The sequence below is a fragment of the Mobula birostris genome, chromosome 10 (genome assembly GCF_030028105.1).
Source record: "Mobula birostris isolate sMobBir1 chromosome 10, sMobBir1.hap1, whole genome shotgun sequence".
NCBI lineage: Eukaryota > Metazoa > Chordata > Chondrichthyes > Myliobatiformes > Myliobatidae > Mobula > Mobula birostris.
Window position 1 is genome coordinate 100421282 of NC_092379.1, and position 13047 is coordinate 100434328.

The following is a 13047-nucleotide window of genomic DNA, read 5'->3' on the forward strand; positions in this document are numbered from 1 at the left end:
GAAATTAATCTCCTGCTAGTAATGTTAATTTGTGAAAGGGTACCATTGGCCACTACCTCATCCTGCATATTCATTTCTGTGGACCTTATTATTTAGTTGTGGTTGATATCACTGGATGCATTCATTGCTGGCTCAAAAAAAAAGCTTCGTCCCAAACAAATCAATTTTATACCAAGATGAAAAGAAACTCCTGGATGAATTTCTGGAATACCTACTGTATGACCACTTTATCTTCAAAGAATTTAATATTTTCTCACTCTGTCTGAGACTTGGGAGTTACTCTGGGCTCACACATGCCTTTCAGCTCTCATACCACCACTGGTAGGATGTGGGACCATTAAACCTGATGTCAAGCTTCTATCATTTGTAAACCTATTATAAAAACTCTGTCCTTCTTTATGTAGATCCTCAACATCCAATTCTTCACCTAGTTTTAACATGCATCATACCATCATCACATTTAATTTGGCTACAACTTCATCAGGATAAATTGGTAAAGCAAGTTTCACTATATTTAATGAAATATGCACTTATGACATGCACATAGAATTACTTCCAAGTATGTCAGTGGGAACTTAGCAAGTCTATTTGTTATATAATTGCTTATTTGGTGTAGCAGAGCCTTAAGATTGACATTCGATTTCTGTTTGAAAGGCATATATTATCAGGGGAACATGTAATACATGTTGTTGACCATTAGGTGGCAGGCCAGTACATCATTAGCATTATATGAATATCTGGGCTGTTGGAAGTTATCCGAAGGATTTGCACTCATTCAATCCAGAGACATGGTGCAAAATGAACATTTAAACAAAATTCTTTCCAAAAAATGTGAATAAATGTTTCTTTTTGGGAGGAAGACAATAATCACATCTGCTTGTGGAAACTGATATTAAGGAAACAAGAATTATAGTGGAAAATGGGAAGAATGGAGAAACAATTAGATCAAAATATTGTAGTGTTTTTCTCTGGAGGCTGAACACTACATCAATGATTCATGTACAGTGTTATTTCTGCTACTTTTCCTATCCTTTATTACTAGTGGAAACTACACTTTGAACTTCTAGAGCCCTCTACTATAGAGTTTCTCTGCCTAACTCTCTCTATTTCTTTCCCTTGTGAAATATCACTGCAGAAAACTCAACTTTGACTTCATGTTCCTTTACACGGATTGTTATCAGAATGTGCTTGTATCTCTATTCGTTAAGAGTGATGTATAAATACAAGTTGTTGCTGTCAAATCCGTTTCACATGTGAAATTACTTTGCCCGATGGGGGCGAAGTGCACTTTGATTCCATTCCTTATGGGATTATTTTCACTTTATTTTTATTGGCATACAGTGAAGAATAGGCTCTTCTGGACCTTTGATCCCATGCCACCCAACAATCTCCCTGTTTAATCCTACCCTACTCATGGGACAATTTACAATGATCAAATGAACTACCAACCAGTATGTCTTTGGACTGTGGAAGGAAACTGGAACACCTGGAGGAAACCCATGTACTTACGGGGAGAATGTACAAAAGTCCTTTCAGGGCAACTGCAGGACTTGAACCCTGGTGAAGTGTTGTGCTGACCACTATGCTACCATGTCACCCTAATGCTCACACAAACCTCTGGACTATCTGTAAAATCACGGAGACTTCTCAAAATACCCTAATCAAAGTCAGTAATAAAGTTTATGTCAAGCAACAGCTCCAACACCTAACACTTCAAGACTTCACCACAGTACAGAATCACCACAGTAATAACAACCCCACCTTTGTTAATTCCCTAACCTGCCAAAGAAATGAATGGCTATCTGAAGATCTTTTAATAAGTAGCCCATGTCAAATCATTTTGAAAATCCATTTAATTTTCCTGCCCCAAAAGTAATAAACCAATGTGGTGGGGGTTTCCAGAAGCCACATTTACATTCAGTAGTGAACTTTGTTCTCTTCTCAGATCAGGGTGCAGTATATTTTGAATCAGTCATTGACAAAAGGGCTCAAGACTTTCTGCTTCTGACGCCTTTATGTTTTTTTTATATTGACACACATAGATCTTTCTTTGGTGTGAAGCAACAATCCTTGTCCATGGCAATTAGCATAGTCATGAACAAAGATAGGTGCAGATGGTATGTGGGAGTACTTAATTGGAGGAGGGCGAATTATGGTATTAAACGTGAACTTGGAGAGTAAATATGGAGCAGATGTTCTCAGAATAATGCACAGCAGAAATGTAGAGGTTGCTTAGGGAGCTCATGCATGGTGTTCTGGATAGGTTTGTGTAATTGAGGCAGGAAAATAATGGTAAAGTGAAGGAACCGTGGTTGACAAGACAGATGGAATACTTAGCCAAGAGGAAAAGGGAAGCACACTTAAAGGTACAGGAAACAAAAATCAGACAAGTTTATTGAGAGAAGCATAGTTTTATTAGGGTCAATCAGCATGGCTTTGTGAGGGGCAGGTCATGTCTCACAACTCTGATTGACTTTTTCCAGAAGGTGACAAAAGAAATTGATGAAGATAGGATGTGGTATACATATACTTCAGTGAGGCATTTAACAAGGGTCCCCATGGAAGGCTCATCCAGAAGATCAGGGAAACCTGGCATGGATTTGGAAATGGATTGCCCACAGAAGGCAGGGAGTGGTAACAGATGGATGACAGCCACTGGTGACATTCTGCAGGGATCTATCCTGAGACCCCTGTTCATACTGAACTTTATAAATGAAATGGATGAGTAAGTGGAAGGGTGTGTTAGGTAACTGCAGATGACGTGAAGGTTGGTGGTGTTATGGATAGTGTAGAAGGTTGTTGTAGATCACAAGAGGACATAGACAGGATAGAGAGCTGGGCTGAGAAGGGGCAGATAGAGACAGAGACATTTAAGAAATTATTAGGCACATGGTTGAAAAAAAATGGAGGATTATTTGCTATGCAGCATAGAAGAGTTAAACTGATCATAGAGTAGGTTGATATATTTTTAAGGGAAATATATCCTTAAGGGTTTCCTTAAGGAAAAATCCTGCCTGACGAACCTGCTGGAATTCTTTGAGGAGATTACAAGTAGGATAGATAAAGGGGATACAGTGGATGTTGTATATTTGGACTTTCAGAAGGCCTTTGACAAGGTGCCACACTTGAGGCTGCTTACCAAATTTAGAGCCCATTGTATTACAGAAAAATTACTAACAGGGCTAGAGCAGTGACTGACTGGAAGAAGGCAGTGAGTGGGAATAAAAGGATCGTTGTCTGGTTGGCTGCCAGTGACTAGTGATGTTCCGCAGGGGTTGGTGTTGGGACCATTTCTTTTTATGATGTATATAAATGATTTAGATCAGTAGTCCCCAACCTCCGCTAATTAATTAGCTTGTTTATTTCAGCCTTTTTTTTTTTAAAAGGTGCGCTGGGTGCATTCCGGCTACCATTGCAACCCTGCATGCTTTGCGGCCCATTGATTTAGATGATGTTGCCAAGTTTGCAGATGATATGAAGATTGGGGGAAAGGCAGGTAGCGTTGAGGAAATAGGTTGCAGAAGGACAGACGGATTAGGAGAATGAGCAAGAAAGTGGCAAATGAAATTTAATGTTGGAAAATACATGGTCATGCACTTTGGTAGTAGAAATGAATGTGCAGACTATTTTCTAAACAGGGAGAAAGTCCAAAAATCTGAGATACAAAGGGACTGCCATCCGATTCCTAAATTGACTTTGTAGCTTTGGACACTACCTCACTTTTTTTAAACACAAAATAATCTGCAGATGCTGGGGTCAAAGCAACACTCACAACACACTGGAGGAACTCAGCAGGTCGGGCAGCATCCGTGGAAAAGATCGGTCGATGTTTCGGGCCGGAACCCTTCGTCAGGACTGTAGGGGGAAGGGGCAGAGGCCCTATAAAGAAGGTGGGGGGAGGGTGGGAAGGAGAAGGCTGGTAGGTTCCAGGTGAAGAACCAGTAAGAGGAAAGATAAAGGGGTGGGGGAAGGGAGGCAGGGAGGTGATAGGCAGGAAAGGTGAAGAAAGAATAGGGGAAAACACAATAGGCAGTAGAAGGAGGCGGAACCAAGAGGGAGGAGGTAGGCAGCTAGGGGAGGGGGCAGAGGGACACTGGGATAGGGGAAGGGAGGGGGAGGGAATTACCGGAAGTTGGAGAATTCTATGTTCATACCAAGGGGCTGGAGACTACCTAGACGGTATATGAGGTGTTGCTCCTCCAACCTGAGTTTAGCCTCATCATGGCAGTAGAGGAGGTCATGTATGGACATATCTGAATGGGAATGGGAAGCAGAGTTGAAGTGGGTGTTTACTGGGAGATCCTGTCTGTTTTGGCAGATGGAGCGGAGGTGCTCGAAGAAGCGGTCCCCCAATCTGCGTCGGATCTCACCAACGTAGAGGAGGCCGCACCGGGAGCACCGGATGCAATAGATGACGCCAACAGACTCACAAGTGAAGTGTTGCCTCACTTGGAAGTACTGTTTGGGGCCCTGAATGGTGGCAAGAGAGGAGGTGTAGGGACAGGTGTAGCACTTGCGCTTACAGGGACAGGGATAAGTGCCAGGTGGGAGATCCGTGGGGAGGGACGTGTGGACCAGGGAGTCGTGGAGGGAATGATCCCTGCGGAAGGCGGAGAGGGGTGGAGCGGGAAAGATGTGCTTAGTGGTGGTGTCCTGTTGAAGGTGGCGGAAGTTGTGGAGGATAATGTGTTGGATCCGGAGGCTAATGGGGTGGTAGGTGAGGACAAGGGGAACTCTGTCCCTGTTGTGGTGGCGGGAGGATGGGGTGAGAGCCGAAGTGTGGGAAATGGAGGAGATGCGGGTGAGGGCATCATTGATGACAGCAGAAGGGAAACCACGATCCTTAAAGAAAGAGGACATTTGAGATGTCCTGGAACGGAAAACCTCATCCTCGGAGCAGATCTGGCGGAGACGAAGGAACTGGGAATAAGGAATGGCATTTTTGCATGTGGCAGGGTGGGAAGAGGTATAGTTGAGGTAGTTATGAGAGTCAGTGGGCTTGTAGAAGATGTCAGTGGACAGTAGATGTGGAAAGGATGTTTCCCATCATGGGAGAGTCTAGGACAAGAGGGCACAGCCTCAGGATAGAGGGGTGTCCATTCAGAACAGAGATTTGGAAAAATTTCTTTAGCTAGAGGGTGGTGGGTTTGTGGAATTTGTTGCCACGTGCAGTTGTGAAGGTCAGGTCATTGGGTGTATTTAAGGTTCTTGATTGGACATGACATCAAAGTTTGTGGAGAGAGACCGGGAACTGGGGTTGAGAAGGAGGAAAAAAAAATGATCAGCCATGTTTGAATGGCGGAGCAGACTCGATGGGCCAAATGGCCTAATTCTGCTCCTATGTCTTATGGTCATATGTTGTAGGTCAGCACAACATTGAGGACTGACGGGCTGGTACTGTGCTGTACTGGCCTAAGTTCTGTGTTTTAACCCTTGTCCTTAAATGCCTGAGCAAGGCACTCCCTGAGCATGGCTCCCATTTCTTGAAGTATTCTTGAATGGAGGAGTAACATGATTTTTTTTTTGAGAATCTTTATTATTTTTGAGATTATTTCGATCTCCTTTTCAACACTTGCAATGTTTAAAACTAAACACTGCATGACCATTAATTCACCAAAGGGCAATTGAAGATTTGTTGAATGTGGCCTGTAAAGAGCTCTGCCACATAGCAAGTGTTCACTGAACACTGTCCAGCTGATCCCCTCAAAGAACAAGCAACTGTTTCTGTGCTTTATATCTGTAGAGTTAAAGAATCCCTTCAGCTTTCCCAGTCCATATTAACCATCAAGCATCTCTTTACCACCTTTGGACATTGCAGCATTTACAGTAGATGCTTCGACAACACTTTTTGTGTCCTTAGCTGAACCTGATATACATCACTAACTGGCTTTTAGCCAGCTTCGTTTTTCTGAAGAACTCTGGACACCGCATCTAGTTTTATCAGATATCCTGTTCTCTCTACAGATTAGCCATGGTTAGTAGTTCTAAGGTATTCAACGTTCTTTTACTATCCTTAACTTCACTGACTATTCTTATAACAAATCCCACCTGAAGCATAAATATTGTCAGTAGTTTTGTTTCAATGTTTTATTACATGCATTTTGATTTTTATTCGCTTTCCTCACAAATTTGTAAACTCAAGTATGGCAATATTATCTCAGCCACTAGGTGGAGGTCTTATCCATCCTAGAAGGGGACTCTTAATAGGAGAGTTCCAGTCACACACTGTATTTGTATTACCTTCTTAGGTAAACTTACTGTTTAAGAGCCAAATGGTTAAAAATAACCAATATAAGGTTTTTGTAACAACAATTAGCATATATCAAAAACATTCACAACTGATATTCATTCATTGTAATTTACTGTATATCCCATAGTAAACAGACAAACCAGTCATAGAACACTACAACGCAAACAGGCCCTTCAGCCCATCTACTCCATGCTGAACTATTTATTTTTCCAGTTTCATTGACATACACCTAGACCATTGCCCTTTATACCCTTCAGATCCATGTACTTAACCAAATTTCTCTTAAGTATTGAAATCTAACCTGCATCCACTACTTCTGCTGGCATCTCATTCCACACTCTCAACACTCTGAGTGAAGCCATTCCCTCTTGCGTTCCTGTTAAACATTCCACCTTTCATCCTTAACCCATAACCTCTACTTCTAGTCTCACCCAGCCTCAGTGGAAGAAGCCTGCTTGCATTTATTCCATCTATGTCCTCATAACCCCCTGCCACCACCCAGGTGTTATCACACATAAAGTGTCAGAAGTGTTATACTGTTTATTTTTAAATGTGTGTCATAAATGCATCTTGTTATTTCTTAATTTACTTGTGGTGATATTACTTTAGGTGTATGTGTGACAGTTATATGTATTGTGTTGTGCTCCTTGATTTGGAGGATCATTGTTTCATATGGCAGTATACATCTGTATAGTTGAATGACAATAAACTGAAGTGGAACTTAATAATTTTGTGTACCTCTATCACATCTCCCCTATTCTCTGATGCTCTAGGGAACCGTTTCAACCTTTCCCTATAACTCAGGTCCTGAAGTCCTGACAACATTCTTATAAAGCAACACACAACATCCTTGTAAATTTCCCTGGCACTCTTTCAATCTTATTGATAGTTTTCCTGTAGGTAGGTGACCAAAACTGCACACAATACTATACCATGCTTAGAATGAATAATGCTTGAAGATACCAGAGACAGTCCAGGAGTGAAAATGAAATGATTTCACTACTTCAACAAGTTGGGAACTATGAAGAATCTGAAGGTATCAAGAATCACTGTGAATGTTACAATGAAAATGAAGATTTGGAGGATACAATCATTGACAGAATTATATGAAGAGAGTTGATCATTTACATGAAGTGCCTGCAGTGATTTTTTTCACTTACAATCAAAGAAACACAGCTGTGTATGCTGAATTCCTCAATCGATAACTATTAGGAACTAATACAGTTTTATAATACTGTAGTAGTATTAATTATGTTCTAATTTGCTCTGTTTTTTATTTAAATACATAATATTTCAATCAGATAAATGGTATTTTGTCCTTTTTTTTATATACTTTTTTAACCACTTACATGGAATTTTGGCCAACTAGGACTGCTGTTTAATTGGGCCAAAATGTACTGTTTCTGAAGTCTTCCAATTAACTGGAATGCACTGTACTTTAATTTATGAAGGCCAATGTGCCAAAAGCTCACTTTATGACCCTATCAATCTGTGATGCCACTTTCAAGGAATTATGGATCTGAATCTTTGAGTTCCAGATACATCTATCCTACCTTTCCAGCATCCTGGTGAAACAATGATTTAAATGCACATCTTTCATTCTAGTGTACTACATTTGGTGTTCATGCTATTAGACCACAAGACCACAAAATATAGGAGCAGAATTAGGCCATTTGGTCCGTCGAGTCTGCTGATGGCTGATACATTTTTCCTCTTGCCCCAATCTCCTGCCTTGTCCACACCCCAAATCCTTTCACGTCCTGATTAATCAAGAATGTATCAACTTCTGCCTTAAATATACATAAAAACTTGGCCCCCACAGCTGCCTGTGGTGACAGATTCCATAGATTCACCACTTTCTGTCTAAAGAAATTCCTCCTCATCTCTGTTCTAAAAGGAAGCCTTTCTACTCTGAGACAGTGTCCTCTGGTCTTAGACAATCCCACTATTGAAAACATCCTCTCCACATCCAGCCTACAAGGTCTTTCACCATTAGATTGGTTTCAATCAGTTCACTTCTCATTCTTTTGAGTTCCAGTGAATACAGGCTCAGAACCATCAAACACTCTTCATAGGAAAGCCATTTAATCCTGGAATCATTTTCGTGAACTCCTTTGAACTCTCTCTAGTTTCAGCACGTCCTTTCTAAGACAAGGGGCCCAAAACTCTCACAATATTACAAGTGACGCCTCACCAGTGCTTGATGATGTCTCAGCATTACATCCTTGCATTAATTTTGAGTTCTCTTGAAACGAATGCTAAGATCGCATTTGCCTTCCACACCACAGACTTAAACTGCAAATTAACCTTTAGGGAATCCTGGACGAGGACTCCCAAATCCCTTTGAACCTCAGATTTTTGTAATTTCACTCCGTTTAGAAAATAGTGAACCCTTCCATTTCTTCCACCAGACCTCCACCTAACTTCGTATTGTCGGCAAATTTTGCAACAAAACCATCAATTCTATCATCCAAATCATTGACATATAATATAAAAAGAGTTGATCCCAACACAGACCCCTACAGAAGACTACTACTCATCAGCAGCCAATCAGAAAAGGTCCCGTCTATTCCCACTCTTTGCCTCCTGTCAATCAACCACTGCTTTATCCATGCTAGAATTTTTCCTGTAGTACCATGGGCTTATAGCTTGCTTAGCAGATTCATGTGTGGAAGCTTGTCAAAGGCCTTCTGAAAATCCAAATACACAACATCAACCAATTCTCTTTTGTCTATCTTGCTTGCTATTTCTTCAAAGAATTCCAACAGATTCATCAGGCAAGATTTTCCCTTGAGGAAATCATGCTGACTACAGTTTATTTTATCCACTCCCACCCCACTTTTACACTTTATGTATCTGAAGGAACATTTGGTATCAACTTTAATATTATGGCTAGCTTGCTTTGTATTCCATTTTTACCTTCCTAATGACTTATTTAGTTGTCTTCTGTTGGTATTTAAAGGCTTTCCAATCCTCTAACTTCCCACTGGTTTTTCCTCTATTATATGCCCTCTCTTTAGCTTTTATGTTGGCTTTGATTTCCCTTGTTAGCCATGGTTGTGTCATCTTACCTTTAGAATACTTCATCCTCTTCAGGATGTATATATCCTGTGTCTTCGAAATTGCTAGAAATTCCAGCCATTGGTGTTCTGCCGTCATCCCTGCCAGTGTTCTTTTCCAATCATTTTTGGACAACTCCTTTCTCATGCCTTTGTAATTTCCTTTACTCTACTGTACTACTGATACATCTGACTTTAGCTTCTGCTTCTCTATTTTCAGAGTGAATTTGATCATATTATGATCACTTGCCCCAAAAGATTCTTTTACCTTATGGTCTCTTCTGCATAGGAGAAAGTGAACACAGACTTGGTGGCAGCTTTGCATTACATCTGCATTCAGTCTACAGGGAAACCTTGAGATTCTTGTTGCCTTGCATTTTAATTATCCAGCCCACTCCCACTCTGATCTATGAATCTATACCATTATTATAAGAATCAATGTAAAGCTGAAGATCAGCACCTTGTTACAACCTTCTGGATTGAATAGCTGATTCTACAATTTCAAGTCACCTGTTCTCCATACCAGAGTTAGCCTTCTGAGTGCTTTTCTCTCTTTCTCTCTCTCTCTAAAATGAACTCCTTTCCCCCTTTTTCTAAAACTGTTAAAGGGTCATCAGCCTGAAATGGTAACTGTTTTACTATCAACAGATGCTGCCTAATGGATTAAATGTTCCCAAAACTCAGAATAAGAAAAATGCTTTATCTGGATAAACAGCAATCCCTCAAGCCAGACAACAGAAAATCTGGACCACCAAGGTTGCCCCTAATAGTCTACATTTGAGTGGGAACAGACGTTTCTAGGGTCACATAAGGGTTCCTTGAACTCTCCATAACCTAAAGTCAGAAACAATTTCAGCTGAGATTGCAAAAATCGTATCAGGAGGTTAATCAGCTAGTTTAGTACAGTTCTTATTTAATTTTAGGTCTTAGAGTTAGTGTAGATCTTTACTAGAGATTCAAAACATGCCAGACCACAGAAAACAAGCCTTGAGAGTTTCAAGCTGTACTAGATTATCCCTGGAGTTGAAACACTCTCCACATTCAGCCTGCTCGGACTCCTCAGGCTCTTCTGTGTTTCAGTCAGGTTCCTTCTCAGTCTTCTAAACTCCAGTGGATAGAAGCTCACTTTCCAGTCCCACTCATAACACAACCTGTCCATCTTCAGTTTAAGTTCAACCTTCCTGTTCACAACAGATGCCCACCAACTGAGCCTTTTGGGCAATGTTCTTTTCCGCTCCTGAGTACCATTCCAAGGGCTTGATCAGAGTGGAGAGCTCACCTGGCTGAGGCTGAACTGGCTCGGACAAGCCAGCGATTGTCCGCCTTCTCCTCAGTGTACTTTTTGGGTTCAACCTGGTCTCTCTGTTGAACAAAGAATGCCGCTCGTTTGCTTGCCTCTCAAGGGGCTCCCCTGAACAAGAACAAAGGTGAGAAGAAACAGATTTTTCTCAAAGCTATTCCCTACAGATGGGGGCAGGGGGTGGCATCAATGACATTTCTCTATTATTTCTTCACCCCCAGTATTCAGATAGCTCGAAATAAAGGGTGACTCCCAATACCAAATATGAGTGAGATATTTCTCCACAACATCTTGGTAAAAGCCACTTATTGAACAGAACAGCATACAGTGCAGAACTGTATAAGGGATCAAGGAACATGAAGATTTTGAAGCTTGTTCTGATCAAGAAACATACGATCATGATGAGGAAGCAATTCCTGATCACTGTCCAATAACAACTATAGAACCTATTTAAGGAGATGCTTGATCCACCTGTTGACAATTGCTACCTTGGTTCATTACTACCTGGCGTCACCTGAGTGCACTTCCCACTGCAAATACTGAAGATCTTTCCACACAGGGATATTTTTTTTAATCCAAAAACACAACACAGAAAGTGGAACCTGATAAAAAAAAAGTACCGGAGATAGCAGATCAGGGGGTATATGCTGTGAGAAAAAGATGGAATATTTCAGATCAAACATTTTTCATTAAGACTAGTTCTAACAAAAAGCCATCAACTTGAAATTGCAACTTTATCTCTCTCGGCACAGATGCTGTCTAGCCCGCTGACTACTTCTGGCATTCTTTGTTAGCTATAACATCACTCTGATCTGCATGTGAACCAAGTTTATAAAGGTGAAAGAATGATTTCTAACTCACAGCATCAAACACCTCTTGCAATTATACTTGCTCAACATGGATAAAATGCAGAAAAGACAAACTATTAGAAAATCCACAGTAATGTTCATAACATAAGATTAGATAGCAGAAAGACCAGTTAATTAGTTTTGAAACATGATTTCTTTTATAGCTGAATTTACTGATTATTGTTCACAACCTAGAAGTAAACATCATGGAATAATAGTGTACTTCATGTCAAGCTTGCATAGCAAGCACCTCCCAGTCTTCATCCAACTAACAGGAGTCACCTACCAGCCTATTTAAACCCAGCTCTCATCCATGGTCCTGGTTTACACAGCCTCCACCCATTGCTCCTAGTCCTCAGTTACCTTGTTGCCTGCGGTGTTTAGTATCCGTTCTCTCATGTTTTGTGGACCCTTATGGTTTTTTATTTTCACAGTCTATTATTGAAGTTAACCTTCATCACTGAATCGTCTTCACTGCTCTGCTTTTGTTCTATATATCCTAAAGGATGAGTGAACCAGCGATTGACGCAGCAGAGTTTGCTAGCCTAAAGACATTTATCTGCTGACACAAGTACACAATCTAGAAACAGTAGTAAACTATTAACCATCTGCTCACCACTCTCAAGCAACACTCCATCTCATTACAGCAAACCCATGCCAGTCCACCTCCTCCATTGAAGCCCCAGATTTCAGTGCACAATGGATCTCCAACCTGATGTTGCAACTTCTTGTCCCAGTGCATCTTACACTTCAAGCTCGAGCCATCACGGTTTTCTCAGGACTTAGCCAAGATTGCCTTCATCATCCTCTCTTGACTGACTCAGCTCTGATCTGGATCACTGCTAACTAAAACCACCATTTAGAATGAAGATGAGGAATTCACAGCTGAGAATTGCTGGGTTTTCGACCATGTGGGAATTGGAAGAGAGGCATCAGATCAGATACTTCACCTGTGTCCAGACTCTTGCTCATTGCTGGATTACACTGTGAAATTCAGGATCCTCGCAGCACAGCGCAGTTGGAATGCGTAAGCGCTGATGGCCCATTACCAACACAACCTCTCGGAGCACTCAAGAAATGAGTTGACTACCCAGGAGATGTCCACTGACCTCAAAAGCCTCCTCACTTGGACATGCTGTATTGACAAGCATCTTATGGAACGACCCCTGGATCACCAGCCAGAACCCACTTCCAGTCCCAGAACCATTTCAAGCTGCAGAAACTTCCACAGTAATGCCTCCAGAATGCCTGCCGTTAGGGAGAGCTCCCTTAACCCCCACAAAAGCGTGAATGTAGGTGGAAAACCAGCTTGTGTGCTTACTGCACAGCAGCTGGTCACAGAGGCAACAGATGCTCACTGCATCCCCTGAAATGGCACTATCAGGTAAAGAAGAGTGATATGAGAATAGGTTGAGTGAACTTGGCCTTTTCTCCTTGGAGCGACAGAGGGTGAGAGGTGACTTGATAGAGGTGTACAAGATAATGAGAGGCATTGATTGTGTGGATAGTCAGAGGCTTTTTCCCCAGAGCTGAAATGGTTAGCAAGAGAGGGCACAGTTTTAAGGTGCCTGGAAGCAGGTACAGAGGAGA

The 13047-nt window shown here is 41.4% G+C and overlaps 1 protein-coding gene across 5 annotated transcripts in view; it reads right to left on the reverse strand.

Moving 5' to 3' along the window:
• The window catches only part of nhsl2 (NHS-like 2), a 405566-nt gene that overhangs the window by 15318 nt on the left and 377201 nt on the right, over nt 1–13047 (reverse strand). For 4 of the 5 annotated variants that reach the window (XM_072270705.1, XM_072270708.1, XM_072270707.1 and 1 more), the window contains exon 5: nt 10589–10720. The exons of the other annotated variant lie outside the window; for it this stretch is intronic. In XM_072270705.1, coding sequence (XP_072126806.1) covers nt 10589–10720 — 132 coding nt within the window. The remainder of the gene's footprint in view (nt 1–10588; nt 10721–13047) is intronic. 5 annotated transcript variants of the gene reach the window in all.